Below are 26,168 nucleotides of genomic sequence, written 5' to 3' on the forward strand. Positions count from 1 at the left end.
CTAGGTAAAGGCCATCAATCCATACAGTTTAATTAAAACAGGCTCTGGTCTCATTACGTTGACGACTAAGGAGCTAAACACACAGTAATGACAGACATTTAATATGAGTCTTCAACACAACATGGTCTGCACCGGGGTCTCTGAGGAGTGTGTGTGTGTGTGTGTGTGGTTGCAGTGAAGAAGAACAGAAGTCTGGCTCGGTCATTTGCTTTCTAACAGTCAGCAGTAAGTCTTAAAGACGATTGGCTCTGCAGCATCAGCTGAGACAAATGTTTATTAGACTAAAGACCTTCATAACGAAGGACACTGTTAGGAGCTGAGATAATGTTAGACAGAAGGTGGTCTGTTTGACAGGAAATGAGCCAAAATTGTCCTCTGGATTTCAGATAACTACCAAGAAGCAGAAAGAGGCTGAACGTACTGTGGTTTTGAACCCTATCTTAGTTCTTCTACTGTCTAAGGGTTTAAATGGAGGTGGGACCAACCCCAGCAGTCATCAGGTGAGGGTGGGGTCACACACTGGACAGTTCTCCAGTCCATCACATAAAAAGATAAACAACCATTCACACTCTTAAAGCTACAGTTGAGCTTTTTAATATAAATGAAATAAGACAATAATCAGACACCCAGAAAAGAACCCATTATATTAGATTTAATAGATGAGTGAAATACAGCGTTTGTGATCGTTGCACACGATTTACATTAAACAACAATCAACAATCCTGAGGCCTGAGGCCTGTTAAATCAGTCAGTGACTCACTGATACTACACTGTGAATTGGTTTGAAATCGCCGGTGACTTTACTGCCACAACTTTAACTGCCACAACCTGACTCACAAGGGGTGAGGTGACTCTCTCTCTCTCTCTCTCTCTCTCTGTCTCACCATGGCCCAAATGGAAAGCAGCCTAATCCAGCTGTTCACTCTTCCACTTCCCAGTGATCAATGGTCACTTGTGGGAAGTAGGGAGTGGAGGTCGGAGAGACGGAGTATTGATGGCCACGAAACACCACATCAATAAATCAATAAGTGAAGTTCCTTCTGTTTTGGGGATGCTCTACTTCTGTTGATTAAGACCATCTTCATTGGACTGCAGATGGTTTTAGAGTATGAGCTCAGGAGTCTCACGCACACACACAAACAAATCTGACCACCCACACGTCCCACTTAAGGACCAGCACAAGGACTCGCACACACACAGACGCTGTAACAATACAAACAAATCTGACCACCCACACATCCCACTTAAGGACCAGCACAAGGACTCGACAGTAATAAATCATCGGATGATTTCCAATAGAAAAGATTTGTTTCCTTAGATAAAGCTGACAATGAGAGACGGCCACACACAAAGCATACTGGCTGCTGGGTAGTGTAACTGGGTTGTCCCCAACAACAGGATGAGAGGTGAGGAGGAGCGGGGGGTGGATTGGGTCACATCTGATGTTGGATGTGACCCAATCTGTTTTATGTACATTTCTCTCTGAGTGCAACATCAGATGTTAGACTTGAGGAGGAAACAGTGACGACTTGGAGGCAACAGAACTGTTTTATGTACATTTCTCTCTGAGTGAAATATAATTGTTGCACTTCACAGATAATTCCACATAAAAGTGTTTTAAATACATGGACATGGGTGGGATTCACTGGACCATGTCCAGATTTTTCCTTCAAGACTCAGTATAACAGACGAAGAAACACACACGACACCGTCAAGGTGACCCATCAGGGTAAGACTGAAAACATGTCGGACAGAGAGAAAAGTTCTGACAGCACGGTTCTACCCAGGGATCTGACCAGATCTTCACTCAGGGTGCTGTCAACACTAACTGTGACAGAAACAGACAGCTCAGCAAAAGTGTCCAAATCATTGACAGGTTTTTAGCTGTAGTTGTCAATAAAAACAAGAAAATGTGTCAGGGAAACGACTTAACTGATGGAAATAACTTTGTCCAGAAACTGCTTTTAATTCATTGTGGGATAGTTTTAAAGAAAAAATACTAAGGACGGATATTACTGATAAAATATGTACATTATATATATGCCACAGAGCAAGACAAACAAGAGGTCTTGGTCTGCTATTAGCTAAGCTTCTACATCATCACACACATGCACAGACACATGCACACAAACAAAAACCTCTCTGTGAAAAAGCAGCACCTAAGTGTACTTAGAAAAGGACTGAAGTCCACTTGTATTGTCTGGTTGGACTTCATGTTCTCCAGGCCCCTCACTAAAACCTAATGAACACTCAGCCTGAGGCGGCCGAGGACGAGGACACTGCCGTCCAGCAGTGTCCTCTTTATATTGAGAACAATGGCAGAGCACTTCAGAAGGAACAGAGCTGAGAAAGCACTTCTGAGCGGCCGTGCCACCACAGAGCATCCCTCATCTGTGTAAACACGCTACACCGTCTTTTAAATGAACACAAATCTCCCCTCAGAGCGCGGGGCCCTGCGTCTCACTTGGACACATGGTTCTGCAGACACAGCAGCTTGACTGAGTTACGCAGTGGTTTCTTTTCTCTTCTCTATTAGCAGCTGTCAAAAGCAGGAATAACCGTCTGTCCACCTGCACACCTTCTCCACGCCAGTGAAATACAGCGCCACTCGGAGGTGTAATGGCTCCTCTTCTAATGTTTTATGATGCTCTGCACTCTGTTTCTGTCACTCTTGCTAAGGAGTGATGGAGTGCTCTGTGGTGTCTGCAGCTGTAACGGTCCAGCCAGTCCTTGGCTGGGTTTGGGAACCATCAACTCTCTGAAGGTTCCACTGAACCAGAAAACAAGCTATGAATTCAGGATGTCAAACAGAGGAAGACTTCATTGGACACCAAGACACACAGGCAAAAAAGAGACAAAAAAAGAAAACGTTTGTACAGGGCTTACAGTACATTGTTTAAATTGTTAAATTCGTCGTGCCTATAGTATCGTAGTATATCACAATATACATTATACATATTAATATATACATATTATACCTCACCATTTACCTCATCTTATTAAAAGTACAAAAAAAACTGGTCTTATTGACCAGGTTAACTGTCAAGATATTAAACAGCAAAATATGAACTGGAAAGAGTTCCTTTGAGCTGGAATCAAAATATGAACTGGAAAGAGTTCCTTTCTTTACAAAAACACTGTCTGTGAAAGAAGATCTTCCCACGTTCTGTTTGAACACCTGAGTGTAACTTTCTTAGGGGCATATCGCCACCTACTGTATTAGAGTGTGTAGTCTCATGGTATGACCAGTGACTTTTTGAGATAACTCAGCCTACTCCTTATGCCTCGATGCACGATTAATTTTTCATTCCAACCGACGTGAATGGTCACACATTTGTACTGATTTTGAATTGACTGATGACGCATCCTTACATCCCTAATGAAAACCAATAAACATTTCCCCATTAAACCATGTTGTCCAAACACTTCCTGACTGTCCAATGAAATAACGTGGGATTTCACAATGACGTGCTCTGTGTTCTCACTGAAGAGAACAATCACTCACCAACTAAAGAGTCGAAAACGACGACTAACACCAGCATCATTATTCAACTGAAGTGTCGGTGAATTTTTCTCTCAGCCCTCAGTGCTGCCAGATGACTGAGAAATCTGACAAATCTAAACACAGAATGTAAAGAAGAAGAAGTGTAAACTGGGGAGCAGAGATTAACTGTATTGAACTGTGTGCACTGGAGCAGGACGACAGACATTCACACTACATTTAACCCAATCAATTCACTCACATTGGTGGGAGAGTCATGGAGAAAACATTTGAAGCTCAAGCATTTCCTTGACATGTGGTCATAACTCCTCCAGTCTTTCAGGTTTAAACCTGGAGAGGCACGAACTGACTGAGCCACCGCTGGTACGTGTCACTGTTTCTGCCTCTAAGAAGATGCTGCAGAGAACTGACGCTGACATACCGTTAATGGTGGCTGGTTACTGTGATGGATTACTGATCAATGGAGTGTGTGTCTGTCCTGTTCTATAAAAACCTGCCCCATCTTGAATGCATTCCTAGTGGGAACATTCACAACTGAAGAAGAAGAAAAAAAAAAACATCTTGTGTTTATTATGTCAAAAATCAAACCACCAGACTATAAGAAAATAATTAAATGTAAAATATATTTTAATTCCACTTGATGAAGTCTGAAGGAATTAATTTTAATTCCACTTGATGAAGTCTGAACACTCAAGCTGTAAACTTAGTATTTGTATGTGTGTATCGTTTCCTTAAACCACAACTTCACAGTGCATGTGTATCGTTTCCTTAAACCACAACTTTAATCTTCAAAAAACCAAAGATTTTAAATATTATGGGGAATATTTTGAATTTCTAGTCTAAGACCAAAGAATTGAAAAAAAAAACACTTTAGATAAGCAGCTAGAGTTTATCTCTGGACAGAGCAGTAGAAAATAAGTTTGAAATGAGTGAAGTGGAAGCTGCTGGCAGCGGCTGCTGCTCCCGCATTAACCCCGCAATGTCGGTGCATCGACAGGTACTGAGGGGTTAATCCTGGGGGATCTGTGACTGTGGCGGTGATAGTCCCACGGGTCGGCTTTCACGCACAAGAAGAGACATCAGCACTATTTGCAAAAAGTCACATAAACACTTCCCCAAGGGGGCGTTACACTGTCAGAGATGAACTGATGAATAATTTATGCTGTCAGGCATGGAGGGAGAAGACCCTCAGTTGACTGCTGGGGTTTTTCACACAAGTCACACAACTGATCTAGTACAACAACCTAAATGTACAGCTCTGTGCAAAGGTTCAAATATTTAAAGAAAGAACCAGGAGTAAAATCCATCTCACAGCAGCACTTGTGTACTTTTGTGAAATGGATTTTTAGAGCTTGTTTAATTTTATTAAATGTTACATATAAAACAAAAAGCAAATAAACCTTCTTAAATAACAGTTGCTGGAAAAAACGTTTTTACAAAAATAAAAATCTAATTTGTACCACCTTGAAGACAACACTGATTGTCTCAAACAGATGTGGAGATTCAAATACATTAAAGATGGAAGTAAAATAACGGGTCAAAGTTATGATTTTTTTTTTTAACTTCATAAATAAAGTGATATTAAACAGTGTTGGCACCAGGAACAACTCCACGACTGCTGGATTAGGACTTAATTAGATGCACATACATAAAATTAAATGTAAAATTAGCATTTATAAAAACACAACAGACAACAACGACTCGCCTGGACTGTTGACCACCCGCTCAGACATTTCTTTAACATTTGTTCAACACAATGCTGCTCTTTAGAAACGTTTAGCTACATATTATAAACAATATATAAGTTCAACAGAATAATGTTTCTACCTTCTCATTATTGGTGAATTATGAATCATTTAAAAACCCAAGTTTCAGTTTTTAGTTTTCGGTTCAATTACCCCTACCACCCAAACACCTGGGCTCAAGAGAGAGTGTGGGATCATGGAGGTGTAAAGACGACTGTATGTCTACAGACTATTGTGTGTGTGCTATTCCAAAAAAAACCCAAAACAATCAAAGATTTTCAATAGTGACCATTGACCACAGTCTGTGGCCTCAGGGAGTGTCTGACTGTCCTCAGAGTCCTTCACTGATAATTAATCCATCTCTTGATTTAACACAGTTGCAATAGTAATAATAATAAGAAAAAGTTTATTGATGGAAAATATTTGTTATCAACAGATCTGAAAAAGTTTATTAATGGAAAATATTTGTTATCAACAGATCTCTGTTATAAAAAGCTGCCCCTCGGAGGCACCAAATATGTGGTTACTCTGGGATTCAAACCCAGGACTCTCTGCTCTCTGCTTGTGAGGCAGGAGGGCCAATCCCTACACTATGGAACCGTGAAGTACAGCACATTTTAGATGAAGCAGGACACTGATACAGTAAGACCACTGATCTTAACTGCTTCTGAAAGATGCTGAAGTATTTTTTGGGTGGACTTCACCGATGACCTTCAGTGCTAATGAAGCAGAGTGCTGATTGCAGCTACAGCGAATCAAAAACACCTTCCTGTCCCTGATGTGAATGCTAACGTTAACCATGGAAATCTGCTTCCTCTACCTTCACTTTTCACCGCAGCGGTTGCAAAATATGAATTAACAGTAGAGCATAGATAGGGGATTAAACTGTGTATATTTATGTACACTGTATATGTGCATACATGTATGTGTATATGTGTGATGAATAGCTGCTCTTGTTGCTATGGGTTCAAAACCCATTAACAGAGCTGGTCCCTAGAAAAGGTTATAGTACCACCTGGTACTGTATCAGGTTCCAGAGAAAACCTTTGATTAACAACGAGAACTGTCCGATTTTTACAGACTGATACAAGTGCGAGTATTTCTATTTCTTTACATTTACAGTTTTGTTTCAAGTGAAGAACACTAGGCTCTGATCTGTAACACCTTCAGCATGGAGATGGATGTGATTAATACCGACAGTTCAAGAAAATTTAACTTGCAAAACACTTCTGCAGGTTCACAGACATCAGCCCTGAAAAGTTAGTCGGCCCTTGGAAACAAACTCCGAAAAGAACTTTCAAAAGCAAGGACAAATATTGTCAAGAGAGCGACCGAGCTAATAAGTGTCAGAGAAGATAACGGAGAGAGAGTGAATTCACGTCTGTGGACAAGCAACAAATCTCCATGGTAGAGAACAACAGACACTGACAGACCTTTTTTTGTTGGTCCAGCCTTGATATTGTAGAGAACTGCTTACAGCAGCTGTTCAGACCAACACACTGTAGAAATCCTGCTCTTTTACAGGGAAGCCTTTTCTGGTAAACTACAGTCTGTCTTGGTTTGATGGACACTTAGGAGTATAATGAGCAACATTTTTAGTGGTGCTAAACTTTAACTTTCATTATATATTAAAAATCAATGAAAAAAAAACATTTCACAGCCAAGTTTTTAAAACTTTTAGTTTGAGGTGTTTTAAGAATATGCAAAGCACGCTAAAGCGGAACAAAAATGAATGGATGATCTTTGTATGGTGTTGATGCATCATTGGTTTTCAGTAACAAAAACAGCCTTTCACAGAGTGCTGCCCCCCCTTATTCTAAAGCAAGTCCAGGTTCTTCGTGGCTTTGTGACTGCAGCAGCAGGACGCTGGCTCGCAGAAACTACTTTGTGTTGCTGTCGCACCTCACGACTCCAAGGGCAGGTATTTCTTAAACTGCGTTCAGTGTCAAAAGGCTGAGTCACAAGTTTGAGGCACTGCAGTTTGGAGCAACACTTATTTGGACGCAGTCTACAGAAGAGTCCTACTGTTACTGCTGCAGCCAAGAACAATCACTGCAGCCTCAATGCCGAAGCAGTGTGAACATTCATGGTTTTTACGACCGGTACTTGCTAGGTGCAACTACAGTACGACAATGTGTTCCATGCAGGCGTCTGAGCAAATGTTAACAAGCAGCAGGGGACACTTGGTGAAACCACAACTGCCAACAGGAACTCAAAGAAAAACATATTATCTTCATTCACAGAAGTGTAAATTATACCAAAAGTCACTTTTTTCTGCCTGTCTTGAAGAAGAATCACACTTATCATCATTGTACATACATATGATGTGCCCACAATGAAAGTAAAGTCCTCTGCATTAAACCCATGACTTGGGAATTGGAGCGAAATCTAACTGGGCCCTCTGATGACAAACCCCATCATCTTACCAGGCCACGACTGCCCCACGTCAGACTCAGTGAAACCATTGTGTCTAACAGGGCTGTGTATTGTTAAGAATATGGCGATACATTAAGTATCATGATACAACAACAATGCAATATATTGCAATAAACTGGAATATAATATGAACTATGATATATTGAGGGTTACAACTTAATCGTAGTGAAACTGTCATCATAAATAAAAACACAATGCTGTTCCATCTTAACATCAGGTTACTAAAACTGGAACACAGGGATTTACATTTGGAAACACTGCAGAAGAAATAAAATGAACCAACGTGATGAATATTTAACTGGTAATTGGTAATAAAGAAATCGATAACGTACTGTAGAACATCAATACAGTATTGTGAAAAGACTTTTTGTGATATTCCATATTACCAGATAATTTGTGTGAATTTATAAGACAAACAGGTTGTGTTTTGGTCTTGAACAAAATCAGTTTGTTTACTTCAAAAATGTTTGTCTCAAGATATTAAGGGGAAATAAATGAGACAGAAAAACAGGAACAGGCATATGTATTTATATATATTTCTGTCATTTGTCAATGGTCCAGGACAATGAAAACTAATCGGATAAATTACCACTGCACTAAGAAGTGGATCCTTTATTACATCTAAATCTACATCTTCATTTAAATAAATATAAACAGGGTAAATAAACACTTGGAACTCTCTGATGTTATGTTTTACATCCTTTAACCATCCTTTTTTATGGACACTTAAATTGCAGAAAACACATTTCACAGTGTGTAAATGTCCATATGTATATACAGTGACAAGTAAAGCCATCAGGAGGCAAAGGAGGAGGAGGAGGTGCAAAAAAAAAAATAGGGGAGGAAAAACCATTTCAGCATTTAAATGTTTATATTTTGATATGTAGTAAAGCAGAAGCACAGACACATCTAAGAAAATACATCTCTTCATTTCAGCTCACTGCAGCTCACCCTGCCCTGCACACCTCACTGGCAACCCTCAGACCCTGGTAGTATTCTTCTCATGCATACATGCGAGCACACATATAATGCCCACGCACACATGTGCAAGTGCACACAGCACACGGAGCAGCATCTTAAAAAGGAAAATTCATTTAATTAAAGTAAGAGCTCGGGGGTTGTCAGAGGCTGCATTACTATTATTGGAGAGCACGTTTTTGACAAATGTCTTTGTGACACATGGAACAGCATCGTCAGACTGCAGCAGCAGCAGCAGCACCACCACTAGCAGGAGCAGTGAGAGGTGGAGAGACCAGACTGAACCACCACTCCAACTCTAACCCACCATAATCTCACAATATTCTGTTATTTGTAACACTACTTTAATTATTTAAAATTCCATCAAGAAAAAAGCTGAAATATGATCTTAAGCAAACCAACCGTATTTTTCTAGGAAGCCAAAGTAATATCACATTTAGGGAAGCCAAAATCAAATAAACTCAGTTTACATAAACCAACTAGGTCCAGAAGGGGTTTGTTTTATTACTGTATAATCAAATAAACATGGCAGGTGAACCGATGGGCCACAGCATGAGTTATGAACTGACAACTTCCTTCCACAATCCAAAACCCTGCAGGTGCCTGCATTGTTGCTCTGATTTAATCAGGAATGAATTGAGTATGAATTGTTGTTGCCCTGTGATGGACTGTTGCTCTGGGTTGAGCTCGACATCGGTATCTTCAAATTAACCTCGTGCTAATCAATACATCAGAAGTAAATAACACATTGTTTTTGACTGTCAGAGAAAACTCACAAGTCGTTTACGTGAAACGCACTGTATTTGAAATTGTACTGCTCAATATCGCCATCTGGTGCTCATAAACTGTCCCTATCATGTGAACATGTGCCGTGATTAATCCGACCTCTTCCGTTACCGTTCAACCTTTTAGTAGAAAATCATAGGAATGCCATTAAAGACTGACACGAGTAACAAAAACATACAAACAAACAACTAAAGATAACGTGTTAAATTGACTCCGTGGAGGTTAAAGTCATTTCAATATTTTGAATCACAAGAGAACTTTTTGTGGTATTTAGGTTTTTTGTATTTAAGAAATTAAAGCGAGTTGTTGTTACACGTTACAACATTTGGAGTGAAACTCGCTTACTTCAATGTAGATGTTTAAATACATTTTAGAGCATATTGTTTGTACAGGGACAAATATAAACCGACTTACACAGAAATATACATTTAAAGCAGTTTTCAAAAAACAAAAACAAAAACAGTGTTTACATCAGCAACACAGCCTGGACTTGTATGTGTGTATGAGGTGAAAAGACTCACCTGCCCGTGGACACGTCCGGAACTCGAAGTTGCTCGGTTTGACCGAGAGACCGAAGCGGCGGCTGGAGCAGCAGCTCTCAGCGGTGACAACCAGGAGCAGAGCAGGGGCAGGAGGATACAGCAGGAGCAGAGCAGGAGCGGAGCAGGGGCAGAGCAGGAGCAGGAGCAGGTGAGAAGGAGCAGCGGTCCACTACTCTCATCATTTACACTGTCGCCGCCAACTTCAGCAATGCGTGATGCCTTCACTGACGCAGCAGCAGCAGCAGAAGCTGCACATCCAGGACCAGCAGCAACGAGGACCCCTCGTCCACCCCCCTTCCCCCTCCCTCTTCCACACATCCCTCGTCCCCACCACAAACACACACACACACACACTAACCAGCTACCGTTATCTCTCTCTTCCGGTTTCCCTGCATTTCCTTTCCCCTCTCACTCAATGTCTCCGTGAATTTTATTTAACATATTCAATTATTAAGTTAAATACATTTTAAACATTGAATAAATTATTTTATATTTACTGACTGTTAAATATCTGTGATAAACACTTCCACATCAGTCTAACGCTTCATTTCTTTAACTTACTCTTGATGAACAAACCGTCTAAATATTTTTATTTTTGGTTTACACATTTCAACCTTTCTCTGTATATCGCCTTTATTTGGATTGATTTAGTATATTTGCTTTCTTACTTTTTAATGCTATTTCGTTGTTGTTATTTCAGTAAACAGCAAGGTTAATCCATCCATTATCTACTTATTTACTCTCTGTATTTACTTGACTTTGGTGTAAAATAATCCTATTTTGTCCTTCTCTCCAACCATGACACTGACATATCAACCTTCAAATGTTATTTTCGGGACGTAACCCCTCACCACCAGAAAATAAATAAATATAATATAGTAGCAACTTACCACCTAACACAAGGCTCAGTACTGGGTATTGAAAATTACACTTTTTCAACATGTTTTAACATTCTTTTTACCTGACTTAGCCAATCTTAATTCACCTTCCACAGACAACGGCTCACTTCGACGTCATCGTTCTCGTGTTTTAACAACTGTCCCGTTTGTCGTAGCACTCTTCGACAAACTTGTATCAAACTACACATTAAGTGTTAAAATATCGGACTAGCCAGAATTACCGTACCGTACCCAGTTTTAACTGCTCCTTTGCACAGAACCACCTGCTCCTGTCCAGAACGTCATTTTAAATTACGATATGAGTTGCCGTGCGATTCTTTATGCTTTGATTGGATGTAAAGAAGCACGTGACCCAATGCCGGGAAAATCCGCGCAGTACGTGACCACGTATGTTGGATCTTAACCTGTTGAACTAATGAATTAGCCTAGCAATTTAATGAAGGATTGCAGTTACGAAGATTATAGGATGCGCGGTATTCTTTATCGTACAAAGAATAGTATATAATCGAATATCGTAGATCTATGTAACAAGCTTTTATTTTGTAATACTCTTCTGACACTCTGCACTGGCAATATTGAGCAACACTGCCATCTAGTGTACATTTGTGATATGGACAAAACTTCCCGAACCCTAAAGCAGGGCTATTCAATAATACATTTATTTGGGCCCGATTTTCAAACAATGTATCGTTCGACTATTTAGAGTTCTTTTGGTTTGTTTCTGAGCAATAATTAATCTGAATTATTTAACATGAAAGTTAAATATTTTTAAAGTAGAAAATTACAACTAAATATGTGAATTTCATATAAAAAGTTTAGTCTTTCTTTACATGGAATGACTTGTTTAAAAAGACAGTTTCACTTCCAGAGTGGCAAATCTGAGTTAGTACATGTTGGTTTTTCTTACATATAGAGGAAAATGTTAACACTTAGAAACTTCCTCTTCTTGATTGGCAGTTTAAACTGAACATTATATGATTGTAAGATTAAGATTTTCTTTTGTCCCGGTTTTTTTTCTTACACAAATACAGAAGTTTTTAAAAATCTCATTTTAATATCTTAGATCTTAATATTGTCATTTTAATATCTCAGTCATTTTAATATCTTAGATCTTAATATTATTGTTTCAACAATGACAAATGACAGACAAACATTGTTAGTGTGTAAACAAAAAGCACCAACAATGTGTGAATCATTTCCTGTGTGGGTAACGTTACTGCTCAGATGGAGATGTGAAAGTGTGAAACAAGAAGAACAGCCCTGTGAACTGTACCAGGTCACTTTGGAGCCAGACTCTGAGACCATGATGTGGACTCTGTTCACTGTTCTACTCTTTGTTTCTGATGTTCAAACTGGTGGTGAGTTTTTCATTGTGTGTGTGTGTGTGTTTTGGTGTCCAGTGCAGTAAAATACTCTTTTTAATCTTTCAGGACGAAAAACGTCAAACAAGAAAAGTAAGTGTGACGATAAAAGCTTCAATTAATGTCTGCTGTTTCATAACTGACGGTCCTCTTCTTCAATACAGACTTATGTCATAATGTCCTCAGTGACTGCTACCAAAATGTCAAGGAGCATCAGAATGACGACTGGACCAGGCAAGTCTTTTGTAAAAAAAACTTTTTCAACATCAAGTCAAGAACCAAAAACCATGTTTAAGGCACAGAGGCTCCATCTTTACATTAGTTTACTCAGGGTTGAGAACAACTTCTCACCACAGCTACTGTTAGTCACAAAAAACATTTGTTTTAATTTCTTCCATCAGCTAAATATATAACTTGAAACTTGAAACTTTTTTTTTAAATTTTATGTTGTGTGTTGGCAGGTGTTACGAAAATCACATCTCTACCTGTATACAAAGTCGTTATCGGATGACAAACTTCATTCAGCGGATGGTGAACACGTCTGAAGAGGTGAGGCTGTGTGTACTGAACTCTACTGAATACTCCTAGATGTGTGTGTGTTTGTACTTGTAACTTTTTTTTACCTGACTTGTGTGGTCTTCTGACTGCAGGTCACAGAGAGTCCCAGTGAATTTCACAGGGTTCATGTACCGTCGCTGGCTCTGCAGATGTCCACCAGAGGGCGCTCTGAGGATGAAGTGGTGCTTGTCACCACATTGATCAACAGCACATTTTTCACAGTCAGTGGACATAAGGCTATAAATTACTGCGTGTTTGACAGACGTTTTTACTTTAACTGTGTTTTAATTTAATTTACAATAAAAAATATAATGTATACTATTATCCTAGTACACAAGTACCTCACCTGCAGTATTACAGTATACAGGAGTGTAGAAGCTAGATTAGCACTTGTTAGCCTAATGCAGAGGAGTAGCGACAGTGTTGTTGTTGGTGTAAAAAACGATTATTGACTGTTTGTTTGTTTGTTTGTTTTTGCCACCTGCTCTCATTTCTACTGCAGACTCAGAGGAAAGGAAGGAGGACTATGCCGACACCTGACCAGGGCAGTCCTCTGGGGGGGTTGGTCCTGGTGGTGAAGGTGGGGAACCGTCCAGTCAAGAACCTGACGCAGCCAGTCACTTTGACCTTCAGACACAACACACAGGTTCATGTGGTGAAGCAACATTAACAGCGGTGGTGGTGGACACGCAGACATGTTACATGACCTCTAACCACAGTTGGTGTTTCAATTGTTCCAGGTGAAAGATGGAGTTTGCGTATACTGGGAGGTGACAGAGAACAGACCAGGTGAGCTACAGCAGTGCCCCCTCNCAACTGTTTGATCAGGGTACTGGAGCAGGGAGGGCTGTGAAACCAGGGACAACGGAGACAAGTTTGTCTGCAGCTGCGACCACCTCAGTTTCTTTGCGGTGCTTGTGGTAGGATAAAAAACGTTAATGTTTTTATAACTGTTTTAAGTCAACGATCAATATGGTTACATTAGCATCTCAGGGGTTCATGAAAATATGTATTTTCTTCAAGTAAGTGAACAAGACTTGTAGATATGCTAGTATGTGCGTATATATATGTGTACATATATATTTATATACACTATACGCTATAATACATTCAGACCATGCTTGCTAATACATGTATATACTGTACATATATACATAGGTATATATAGATATATATGTAGGTAATATACGTGTATATATGTATATATCATGTGATACTATGTATAATAATCATACTGAAACATTATGGTGTATTATACGCTTCACTTTACACATATTCTTTTGCTTACATATATGGATTAATAGAAGAAGAAGAAAGTGAACTACTTGTCGTTGTGACACAGCACACCACTGCTGTTCTGTCAGTAAACACAATAAAATCTATTTTTTCTCTCCAGAACCCTTCTTTGACAGTGGATTCTGCTAATGCTAGGAATCTCAGCTACATCACCTACATTGGATCATCGCTGAGCGTCGTCTTCACGGTCATCAGTTTGATCATCTACCTGTGTCTACAGTGAGTTTTTCACTCTGTTCATAGACATATCAGGAATCCTCTGGAAGGACACAGAAGTATGAAGTGACATCTGTGGATCAGCTGTTGTTGATGAAGTACAGGAAGCAACAGGAACTCACGCTAAGTCATGCTAACGACGATGTGAAAAAAAGTTGTCAAAATATGGTAAAGTAGATTATAAAAAAGATTACAATAAAAAAATTAGATCATACCTTAAACAGAGGACAATTTAAAAGCCAGATGTTATTTGTAAAATAGGAGCACATGTAGATCTTATGAAGCACCCTAACAATGCTACGGTAACGGTAAGGAGAGCTGGGAGCTAACTGCATCCCTAAAATAATTTAGTATGAAATGTTAAATACAATATATACACGTGTTATATAATATAATATGTGTAAATTAGTGTGTGTGTGTGAGTCGAGGGGTGAGTCAGACCTGGATGCTTGTTTTCCTTTTCAGATCTGGCAGCTCTGACATAGATCCTGACAAAAAATCAAAACAGAGACAAGAAGAAGAAAAACAGTTTTAGTTGATTTGTCACATTTTCATTTTATAGTAACATTTACGGAGACTATCAGTAAAATACAAAGGTCGAATCAGTAAAAATGCTTAAATTAAGAAACAATAAATACAATGAAAATGTCATGGGGTTCGTGACAGCTGAATATTTATTATTTCCGTCCCCATTTGTCATCAGACTTTCTATTCCTCTAAGTTGCATGATTCACAGAAAATTGAACCAACCAGTGAAACCCCCCCCGTTAGTTTCATTTCCTCTCTCTCTGTCGTCATTCACATGTAGACTGAACACCTTCCTAAAAATGACGTTGGTATTTGAAGGATGACCTGATGACATAATTAAACTGGATGAAATATATATACAGTATATGTAAATGTAAATGTACGCACATATATACATATATGTACATATATTGATATATGTACATATATACTGTATACTATATACAGACATACTTTACATATACAGTATATTCATTTACCCCATCATTTATATGAAAACACTTGTGATCAGAGTTACATTTATTATTTAAAATGATTTTCTGACATTGTGACTTGTAGAGGAAATGGAGTTTCCCAACCTTTTTCTGCAGCGCCCCCTTTTGTAGTAAAGATATAAAATAACAAACCAGCACAATTTGCCCAGTGTGGGACAAATCAGAATAGGTCAAAAATGAAGATTAATTTGTCTAACCGTACTCAACACTGCAATAGCTCTTTGCACGATAAGGAATCAGCCCCCTATTTTGAGAACCACTATTGGTTCATTAAACCAATAGAGTTCTCCTTGCAATGTGATGATACGGTAAATACTCTATTTTGAGAACCACTATTGGTTCCTTGCAATGTGATGATACGGTAAATAACTTGTGTGAATGTTTTCTTGCCATTTTATCTTCACCTTCTGTTGTTCCTCCTTCAGAAAGAAGCGTCCAGAGAAGGCCATCAGTGTGCACGCACAGCTGACTGTGGCTCTGCTGTGCCTCCACCTCAGCTTCCTCTTGTGTTGTCTGTGGGTTTGGAGGGTAAAGGAGGACGGCTGGGTTTGCTTCTCCCTGGGCCTCTTTCTCCACTGGTCCCTGATGGCTACTTTGTGCTGGATGGCTCTGGAGGGATTTCACCTCTACCTTCTGCTGGTCCGCGTTTTTAACATATATGTTAGAAGATATCTGCTGAAACTCAGCGCAGTGGGATGGGGTGAGTTTTCATCAGTATAATTCCTCCCTCTGTGTGTGTGTGTTTGTGTGTGTTGACGGAGGATTAAGGGTCACTGTTCACTCCAACCTGACTATAGGTATTAATGAGAGTGTGACTCGTTGTTATCTCTATAGTATACTGTATGTGACCATGTGATTGACTGGGGAACTATCCAGGGTGTAACATCGCCCTCCCTTGGTGAATGCTGGGATTTGGTAGTGCCCTCCTATGGCCAAAACAGAGAGTACGGTGGAGAAGTATATATATATACATGAATGAACTATATATATAGTATATATACATATATGTGTGTGTGTGTGTGTATATACACATACATATCTGTGATCTGATGATGAGTTTCCTTCCTGTCTTTCTGCAGGTATTCCCACTCTGGTTGCAGGGGTCTGTGGGATTTTTGGTGTATATGGAAAAGACAGTCTGAAACTGACGGATATCAACAACCACACTTCACCAGCCGACATGTGAATAAACTCCTGTTAACGCTGCACTGATTCAACAGAGCTAGTTGAAGTGTTTTCTGACATGGAAACATTTAACTTTTATCTCACAGTTGCTGGTTGAGCGACGCTTTTCCTCACAAACTCGTGGTCAGCTTCATCACCACGGTGGCGTTTCCGGGCCTGGTGGTTCTGTGTAATGCCTGCATGCTGGGCCTGGTGGTGTTCAAGCTCCGGAGCTTAAGACACAACGAAAGCTGGAAACTAGTCAACACAGAGAAGAGGAAGAGGTTATGGAAAAACGCTGCCACGGTGCTGGGCCTCAGCTGCGTGCTGGGTTTGCCCTGGGCTCTGCTCAGCACCACCTACGTCTCTGTCACCGGCATCTACATCTTTACAGTATTCAACTCCCTGCAGGGTCAGTCAAGGGTCATCCTCAGTGTGTGTCACAGAAGCATCTGTTCTTTTGTGAAACACAAAACGATAATGACTAAATCTATGTTTTATTTTTCCTCAGGTGTCTTCATGTTCCTGTGGTCCCTCAGTCTGACCTGCAAGTCTCATTCTGACCATAACTCCTCGTCCAAAAACCCATCCACTCAGAAAATAATGACCACAAGTTTTAATAACTGATGTTTAAACATATCTGTCGTTCATATCTGCTAGTTTCTGAGAAAAACGATCAGTTAAAAAACATTTTTTTAGAAAATTAAATATCTGTATAACTGTAGTATTATAATACTGATTGTTTAATTTAACTAACCCTTGACTACACATTTGTTTAAGTTGTGGAATGTGTTTATAATTGTCTTATTTATATGATATTATTCACTATTTTGTCTCAAACGATCGAATTTTTGCAGGAATAAAATCGGAATTTAACAACAAAAAAAAGGAACGAGTATTGAACGTTTCCCCCAAAATATCCGTACAATTACCGCAACAAACACCAAGTCCTTAATAATTTTCAAATTTTCGATACATTTTTCAATAATTTTCGCCGGAGAATTGTCAAACGTAACTACTCATTCCAATGGACGATTTACTGTTTCTTTCTGTGTGATTTACCTCGTGGAGTATTAACAGTTCAAACACACGGTCTCACAATACTGCAATAAATCGAATTCTGAATTTCACTGTGTTGATTATGACAGCTGGAAGTGTTAAAACACTGTGACGTCTGTATACGTTACCCGGAAGTGAAAGCAAAGCGATCGCTCGGCCTTCTTTTTCTTCTTCTTCTTCTATGAACGCCAGACACAACAGGCAGCGGAGTCAGACTGAGGAGCATCATGGATCCGAACACCACGATCCTGCGAGTCAAGAGAAAACGGGGCACCGACCCCGCGGACGCACTGTTGTTGGCCTGCAAACGAATTCGACCGGAAACGTCCCAGACCTCCAGTGAACCGGTGCCGGAGCCCAATGAGGCTGAAGTGGAGAATTCCGTCTTTAAACTCGTGGCCACTGTAGCGACACAGGTACAAAAAAAAAAAACTAACGCCGCTGGTAGCATCCAGCTAACAGACTTCCGCGCTACTCAAATAAATTGTAATTTATATGTCTACATAACCCACCGTGGTCCGCAAAATGTGTTTTAAATAGAATTACTACAGTTTAGCTAAAAATGCCAGAAAATGACCGACCGTGTCAGTTGATGCGTTAGCGTATCATTGAGGCCAGTCAGCGCCATTAGTCAACGTTTGTTTGTGTTAGACGCCACTGTGACGTGTTCGTAGGCCGTTGACTTTAAGATGACTGAGTTTCACTGCCAAAGAAGTGAATACTGGTATAAAAAGATATTCGGTCTCTTTTTACAAGGACGAAAGTGTTAGCAAGTATACAACAATAACAACAAAGTTACAGACTAGGGAAGAGAGTGGTACAGTCACAGCGTACAGGTGTGTTTTTGTAGGTACTCTACAGCCAGACTACATTGTTCCGTCTAGAGGTCCATCTATTGTCAAACTGTAACAATTTTGTCATTGACAGAATCAGGGCTGTGAATGTCTCTCCAATCACAAAACGAGTCACGTCAAACTGTCACCAACTGAATCACTGATAAACCGATATGTCACGTTTAATACTAATAGGTGACGCTTTTGACATGCTTCATGCAGATGACTTTTTCAATGGTTTGAGACAGACACCAATGAACTATTTATAATAATATTACGGCTGTGATCTTGCATCCATACTGGAGAGATTCTCACGGTTGTTGTCTTTCCCAGGATGCACCTGTCCAGACGCAGGTCCGCCAGGCCTTGGCTCGACCCCGTGTGGCACATGCACTGCGCCCCAATGCTGCCAGTTCTCAGCGAATAACAAGCGACTTACGGAGCATGAAGTGGAGCAACCGAAGGGATGAACGTTACAGGATAGTGTCCAGTCACCGTACGGGCCTGTCAGTCACAGCTGAGCAGCAAAGCCTCCCAACAGACGCCTCTGAGAGCACAGGGAATTCTGGGAAAGATGAAAGCAAATCCTGGGGTCAAATTCAGGTGGTGGATCTCTTACATGAAGACTCTGAGCTGGACAAATTGTCTGGAAAGGTGAGTTTGACGTCACTCATCCAACACTGGCCAATATTTTACACAAGATCATTCATTTTCTTGTGTTTTAATTCATCAAACTTAAACTCAAACAGATGATCTCAGACCCAGAAGTCATTCTGTGTAACAACACAAAGATGCTCCGTGAGCGTCTGAGCCTGTCTGGAGAACGGCTGGGAGGAGAGCAGCAGGAGCTGGAGGAGGACTACGTCTATGATCTCTACTACCAGGAAACAGTCACACCAGGCTGGATCCAGGACATCCTGTCTGTCAGGGCCTACGCTGACGAGGGAGAACTGGTGTGTGTGGATGGATGATGGACAGAGCGATGAATGAATGCTTACCATCAGAGTGAGTTAGTGAAGATGTGGGAACTTCATCCAAATATTTTCCGTGGCTGAATGTTATTAGCATCCGTACTCTGGATGGATGAATTACTTTTTTTAGGGTTTGTGTAGAACAGAGTTAACCCTCAATGAATGGTCTGGGAGGGGGTCTCCACAGGTACTTCTCAGGGGTTGTGAAGTTCATGTACTTGGTTTCTTATGTTTGTAGTATTTTTAAAGTTAAAAAAGGTCAAAAAAGTTTAAAGTTTGGTATTTTGAAGTATTTTTAAAGTTAAAAAAAGGTCAAAAAAGTTTAAAGTTTGTAACGGTGACATGAGATTGAGAAAATAACTACACGTCTTATTTAAAACTACTCTGAATTCTGGTGTTAAAGCTGTGACGCTGTTCTTAAAAGCTGACTATTTACCAAACCTAACTTTGTCTTTGTGCTGCCATTTGCGTCTCAGGTGCCCGATGTTGTCGTTCATGAAGAGGAGGTGTACGAAGACGAGGACGACGAGAATGAAGAAGGCAACTGGAGAAACGACTACCCCGACGAAGAGAGCGACGACAGCGACAGAGAGGAGCGCTACGGTGGTACGTACTCCTGTCAGGCAGTATTCCTGTTCATAAGTATATGTTATGAAGTACACTGTACTCACTCAGTCTGTGGGGCCTGTTTAGTTGGACGTAACGTTGGAACAGAAGACAGATGCACAGACAGCTAACTAAAAGTTTTTACTGCCATGTGAAAAGTTATTATGAACGCCAACATCACAAGATGTCTGTTTAGTGAAGGATTAAAGCCGTGTTCTGACCTGAGTGGACTCTGTCCCTGATTGGACACAGTCGAGAGAAACATGGTGAAGGATTAAAGCTGTGTTCTGACCTGAGTGGACTCTGTCCCAGGTCACTCTCTCCCTCTCTGTCTACACTCAGGTCATTCAGAGGAAAGTTACTTCTCTTTCTCCAACAGTACGACCTGCAGTAAAAGACAGAACTCCAAAGATAGTGTTAAAAAGTGTCAGGTGTTTAGGAGTAAAGTCTGACCAGAACAATCCTCCATTTTTCAAATGTTATCCTGACACAAGGTGAAACATCGGTGCGTTTTACTGGGACCGCTGCAGTGTTGGATTAAACAGTGAAACTCCTGATAAATCTGTGTGCAGGCTACTGGGAGGAGGAGCATTCGTACAGCCGCAGGAACTGGGAGCTCTACAGGAGTGAGGTGATGGACGAGCTGGGAGGTGACGGCGGTGAAGACGACGGCGAGCGTGACCTCGAGGACGGAGACAAATATAATTCGGATTGATCCCTCTCCTGTCAGTGCCCTGTGAACCAATGACATGACTGTAGGTGAGAGTGGAGGAGAAAGACCGTGACCCCCTGACCCCACACACAAAACACAAACACAAAGGTCAATTAAGTCTTTGTGTTGTTCAACAGAAAAAATAAAACAAACCAAAAACCACAGCTGGTCTAGACTCGTTAGACGTACAGCCACGGTACAGAACAGTACCACGGAGTCACGGTCTGATCCTCCTCCTCCTCACCGCTGCAGGATGTCATAGGTGTCAATTCTTTCCTTTTTTTAAAAGAAGCTGTCAGTGAGAGACTGTGTTTGTTTCCAGTGAGTGTTTGTTCAAATGTCAGACAGTAGTGCCGTCTGCCTGGTGTGCTTCGCAGCGTTAAGAATCCTTGTGTCTGTGGCCGTGTGTGTGTGGTTGGCCTTTAGAGCGTCTGCATGGTGGTGTGTTGGTGTGTTGCCGTGTGGTAGTGACTTTTTTTTTTTTTTTAATTGCGTACTGAAAAGTGTGTGTTGTGGTGGATGTGAGAGTTTGGTTCTTTTTTTCTTTTCTCTCTGAATCTTCACGTCGTTTCTCTTCACTCTTGTCCACATGAACCTGTAAATATGTAGATGTGTATAAAAGGAGACACTTTCAAAAATAAAGAGAACTCATGTCCAAGTCTTTGTCCCAGCACCATGAAGACACAGTGGCTACAGTTTTTATTAATGGACCACAGAACCGAGTAGGAGGGGGGTAAAATCACAACAGTCAGAATGTCAGCCAATCAGCAGTTAGATAGGATTTAAACCGGTTTTTCCTCGTGTGCTCCTTTGCATTTTGTACACACTGTTTTCCATTTGTCATTACAAGGGTTAACAGTGAAGAGCAGTAAATGTTGACTGAAGGTGTCGAGCTGTCATGTTAGAAGTCAACGCTCCAAATATTTGCAGTGAAACAACTTTTACTCAACCCTCTGACCCTCTTGCAGGCCAGATTCAGAGGTAAAGTTAACGTAAAAACCAAACATACAAAATATCAAATGTTAAAATAAATAACTATAATTAGGATGGAAAACTCGTCAACAACACCGTTGACGCTTTGACACAACCGCTGTTCACACATTCATTAGAATAAACTCTGACCCAAAAGCATTATGGTTTGTTTGCATGTTATGGAACTGCTGGTGTCGATTGATCTTAAGGCATTTACCTGTTAACACAAACAGAAGGATTCTCTCTACAGGTCACACTGCATTTTGAACAATAATAAAGTTCTCCTTTTAATAATAATACAATAATAATAATAAAGTTCTCCTTTTAATAATAATAATAATATATATTTAATACTTGTTTAATAGTAACACCTGATCTGTGATATCAAGACAACTCCATTCTCCTAATGCTGAAGAATGACTGTCCTAATGGCTATATCCTCAGCCAATCAGAGTGCTTGTTACATTCCCTCACACCTGCCTGCCTCACTGATGGCCATTAGTTTCTTTCTTTTTTTCTGAAAACATCGAACAGTTGAAAACTGTAAACAACATGAGCTTTAGTGACAGGGTGGCGTCAACCAGGAGACTGTGACTCACGTCCTTCTACTTTACCTTCTGTGTCCTGATAATGTGAGGCAGAACGTTGTGTAGTTCACCTTAAAAACAACAGGTGGTGTTGGACGGCCAAGTCTGCAGCTCAGGACAACGCCAGGCTTCAGTGAGGCTTCACAGAGTTTGAGTCCATAAAAAAAAAAACACCAGTCAGAGATTCTATTCCATTTCCCGTTTGTAAACAGAAGCCCAGTTGTTGTTGCCCCAGGGTAAAAAAACTGCACTGAGGTTTATTCACTTTTGTCCAGCTCTGAGACCACACAGAGGCAACTGTACTGAGTGAAGTGGGTGAGGGATCCTGTCAGACAGAGAGAAGAACAGATGGAACCAAGGACATTAAAAAAAAATATACTCAATGTAAAGTTAAATGTTTGTCAGATGTTTAGTTTTCACGGTGCTGAGTGGAGAACGTACGCAGGAGCTTGGTGATGATGGGCGGACGTTTGGACTCCGGCAAATGGATGCCCAGGAAGTAGACGGGAACACCTGACAGGGCGATGGCAATGCCGATCAGAGAGTTGAGAGTGTCGCTGTAGAGAGGAACGGCCACCAGGAAGACGGCACACAGACAGAAGACCACCGGGTAGAGTAGGGTCAGCTGAGGTCACAGAGAGGACACAGAGGTCAGAGAGAGGTCACAGAGAGGTCACAGAGAGGACACAGAGGTCAGAGAGAGGGCAGAGAGAGGTCAGCTGAGAGGTCAGCTGAGGTCACAGAGAGGACACAGAGGTCAGAGAGAGGGCAGAGAGAGGTCAGCTGAGAGGTCAGCTGAGGTCACAGAGAGGACACAGAGGGCACAGAGGCCAGAGAGGTCACAGAGAGGATACAGAGATCACAGTGAGAGAACACAGAGGTCAGAGGTCAGGCTGATACCTTGAGTGGTCGGTTCCTGTCCGGTTCCTTCCAGCGGAGGTAGATCTGTCCTGCCACAGACAGGCCCATGAAGAACCAGTAGCTGAAGCTGTAGTAGTTGATGAGCTGGAAGACGTCCTTCACCGTCAGGTAGATCAGTGACATCACACACTGTGGAGCAGAGAGAGATGATGAAGATGATGATGATGATGATGATGATGACTGCTGTCGACACTGGTTCTTACGTTGAAGATGAGAGACGGGATGGGCGTGAACCTCTGGATGTGGATCATGGACAGAGCGTTTGGAAGATGACCCTCACGGGAGCCGACGAAAAACAGCCTGAGAAAAGAGGAGAAGGTGAAGGTGTGAACCGGTCTGACACTTGGACTAAGTACTGTTTTTATGTAGACACCAAACTGATAACAACAAACTACACCCTCCCTCCAGGTGTGTGTGTGTGTGTGTGTGTGTGTGTGTACCTGGAGGCAGTAATAATGGATGAGTTGAGGCCTCCGTAGCAGGACAGGGCCACAGCTAGAGGGATGATCCAACTCATCACTCCTAGAGTGTGATCAGCAAACGTCTGCGTAAGATACAAGAACAGGATTAGAGTCTCTCTCGCTCACACACACACACACACACACACACACACATACTGTACACACACACACACACACACACACAGGTAGACCATCAGACTCCTGAACTCCGTCATCAGTCGTTACACTTGACTGGTTGATTCAGTAACTACTGTTGAATGACAGTAGTGAGGCGCGCAGTCGGAGTAACTGATGGGTTCAAGGTCTACCCACCACTGCCACTGCGTCACTGGCCAGTATGGCGCTCATATCCAAGACGGCGTAGTAGGCCACGTTGGTGAGGATGTAGATGACGGTGACGATGGGCATAGAGATGGCGATCGCCAGCGGCAGGTTCCTGGGACAGTCACACACTGGGGTATTAGCAGGGACATTACCTGGGGCATTAACAGGCTGACTACAGGGAAGGAAAAGAGTGAGGAGGCGCAGGAGGTGGAAGAGGAGGAGGAAGAAGAACTACCTCTGTGGGTCCTTGATCTCCTCAGTGACAAAGTTCAGAGTGTCCCAGCCGGAGTAGGAGAAGAGAGCAGAGTAGAGCGCCAGGGCGATGTCGCCAGGATCTGTGGACGAGCCCTGGAAGGAGGAGTCAAAGTTGGACGTGTTCCCTGAGACACGAAGAACAACAACAGAAACAACTGTTACTATTTCGTCATAAATTTAGACGTGTTGAAATCAGATCACATTTTTAACCAAACTTGAATGGAAACCAGTTTAAATGATCAAAGCTCATCAACAGGTTCTGTTCTAGAACCATCTAAGTTCCTTTATTTTCTTGAAAGAACATTTACAGGAAGTGGATTTCAGTCCTTAATCCAGACTTTGAAGCAGGTCCTGACCTGGAGTCACCAAAGCTTCAGTTGGTTTTTAACAAAAACTCTTTGTCTACTTTTCAAAAAATGTGTTCTTAACTGAACATAGAAAACTGTGGCTCTCGGCCCAGTTGAGTCTCAGACCCTGCTGTAACCAGGTCCAATCACAACAAGCGGCAGATTTGACAAGTCATTCAAAAAGTGTGACATCACACACCCTGGCACAGCTTGACCACCCCAGTGGTGATGATGACGATGAGGGCTGCCACCTTGGCGTAGGTGAAAATGTCCTGCACCCGAGTTCCCCACTTCACATAGGCAGAGTTGATGAAAGTCAGGAGACCTGGAGGAGAGACACGGGGGACAGAACAAGTCCTTAGCACTGACTCGTTAGTACCAAGACTTAGTACTGAGTTGTTAAAACTGAGTTGTTAGTACTGAGTTGCTAATATTGAGTCGTTGGCACCGAGTCGCTAGTACCAAGACGTTAGTACCAAGACGTTAGTACCAAGACGTTAGTACTGAGTGATTAGTACTGGTGTGTTTGCTGTTTTAACTACAGATGTCCAATAATATCTGCCAACTGATATTAGCATAATTTAGAAATATTGGTAAAAATTGCCAATAATGAAAACCCAATAATGCAATCCTGGGTTTCGCCCACATGATGTGACCTAAAAATAGTTTTAAATTAAACCCAATTGGCAGCAAACATCGGTATCGTTTGATATTGAAAATTAAGTGTTTGGACCAGGGGGGTCAGCAACGTGGTGCCCAGGGTCACCTGGTAGCCCCTGTGGACTACCTAAGGTGCCCGTGGGGTACGTTCTAAAAATACAAAAAAACACAACTAGTCAACAAGAGGGTCAAAATGGTACTATTACTACAGGAAGTCTATATAAAACAAGTAGCTCTTCGTATTACGTTTCGGTAAAAAGTTAATATCGGACATTCCTTGTTTTGAGATTTACACTCGTATTTGAAGAGTGACCAAAGGAGGCGATGTCAGTAGAAGACCCTGAGTGGACCTCATGGACTCACACACACACGCCGCAGCGATGAGCCTGGACGCTACATACGGCGGTTCACATGTCGGGAACAGCGGCTGCACCAGGTAGTTGGCGAAGGTGATGGCGATGACGGCCTGGCTGGTGGGCTCGATGATCAACAACGACGTCCACAGGCGGATGAACGCCAGGAAGCCGCCAAAAGACTCCAGGATGTAGGCGTAGGACGCCCCCGACTTGGTGATGGTGGTGCCCAGTTCAGCGTAGCACAGCGCCCCAACCACGGAGAACAAGCCTCCAATCACCCAGATGACCAGTGACAGTCCGTAAGACGCGCTGTAGATCAGAACCCCCTTGGGCGAGACGAAGATCCCGGAGCCAATCATGTTTCCGACGATCAGGCTGACTCCGTTCAGAAGGGAAATTTCCTTTTTCAACTGCATGGTCTCCTTCGGCAGCTCCGAAGTTTGGGAGGATCGACCTCCGACCACATTGGTCCTTGTGGATTCTTCCAGGTCAGCCATGGTTCCAGAACCTCCAGAACCACCTAACACAGAGAAAACAAACAACGGGAGGGGGGGGGGGGTTTACTGAGCAAACGCCACCAGAGTCCTTCGGTTGACTCA

The 26,168-nt window shown here is 41.7% G+C and overlaps 5 protein-coding genes and 1 long non-coding RNA gene across 6 annotated transcripts in view; 2 read left to right on the plus strand and 4 right to left on the minus strand.

The window, feature by feature from the left end:
• Positions 1-10,310, minus strand: part of LOC103378970 (multiple epidermal growth factor-like domains protein 11) — a 45,683-nt gene extending 35,373 nt beyond the window's left edge. The window contains exon 1 of the mRNA XM_008310350.3: positions 9,969-10,310. The gene's annotated coding sequence lies outside the window, so the exon portion shown is untranslated. The remainder of the gene's footprint in view (positions 1-9,968) is intronic.
• Positions 10,311-12,066: 1,756 nt separating this feature from the next.
• LOC103378972 (adhesion G-protein coupled receptor G1-like) lies at positions 12,067-17,632 on the plus strand. Its single transcript, XM_008310351.3, has 13 exons — positions 12,067-12,246; positions 12,319-12,342; positions 12,414-12,483; positions 12,711-12,798; positions 12,900-13,028; positions 13,310-13,453; positions 13,548-13,596; positions 13,636-13,727; positions 14,204-14,322; positions 15,767-16,041; positions 16,421-16,523; positions 16,613-16,917; positions 17,017-17,632. Exons 1-13 carry the CDS (start codon positions 12,072-12,074, stop codon positions 17,130-17,132), a joined length of 1,689 nt encoding a protein of 562 aa, XP_008308573.3. The 5' UTR covers positions 12,067-12,071; the 3' UTR covers positions 17,133-17,632.
• Positions 14,257-15,882, minus strand: LOC112487005 (uncharacterized). Its single transcript, XR_003049675.1, has 3 exons — positions 15,746-15,882; positions 14,761-14,807; positions 14,257-14,362 (listed from the first exon to the last, which is right to left on the minus strand). It is a non-coding gene; the product is annotated as an uncharacterized LOC112487005 (long non-coding RNA).
• Positions 17,633-17,640: 8 nt separating the features above from the next.
• On the plus strand, positions 17,641-21,344 carry slc7a6os (solute carrier family 7 member 6 opposite strand). Its single transcript, XM_008310352.3, has 5 exons — positions 17,641-17,980; positions 18,731-19,051; positions 19,147-19,350; positions 19,845-19,974; positions 20,547-21,344. The coding sequence occupies exons 1-5, from the start codon at positions 17,792-17,794 to the stop codon at positions 20,687-20,689; spliced, it is 987 nt and encodes a 328-aa protein (XP_008308574.1). The 5' UTR covers positions 17,641-17,791; the 3' UTR covers positions 20,690-21,344.
• A 617-nt stretch (positions 21,345-21,961) lies between these two features.
• slc7a6 (solute carrier family 7 member 6) lies at positions 21,962-26,107 on the minus strand. The gene is made up of 9 exons (XM_008310353.3): positions 25,577-26,107; positions 24,753-24,878; positions 24,187-24,331; positions 23,940-24,063; positions 23,607-23,710; positions 23,370-23,466; positions 23,146-23,295; positions 22,687-22,870; positions 21,962-22,570 (listed from the first exon to the last, which is right to left on the minus strand). The coding sequence occupies exons 1-9, from the start codon at positions 26,064-26,066 to the stop codon at positions 22,503-22,505; spliced, it is 1,488 nt and encodes a 495-aa protein (XP_008308575.1). The 5' UTR covers positions 26,067-26,107; the 3' UTR covers positions 21,962-22,502.
• The window catches only part of LOC103378980 (Y+L amino acid transporter 2-like), a 4,222-nt gene continuing 4,143 nt past the window's right edge, over positions 26,090-26,168 (minus strand). Inside the window, exon 3 of the mRNA XM_025055865.1 lies at positions 26,090-26,164. Coding sequence (XP_024911633.1) covers positions 26,090-26,164 — 75 coding nt within the window. The remainder of the gene's footprint in view (positions 26,165-26,168) is intronic.

Source organism: Cynoglossus semilaevis, chromosome 5, assembly GCF_000523025.1.
Source record: "Cynoglossus semilaevis isolate Cse_v1.0 chromosome 5, Cse_v1.0, whole genome shotgun sequence".
NCBI classification, from domain to species: Eukaryota; Metazoa; Chordata; class Actinopteri; order Pleuronectiformes; family Cynoglossidae; genus Cynoglossus; species Cynoglossus semilaevis.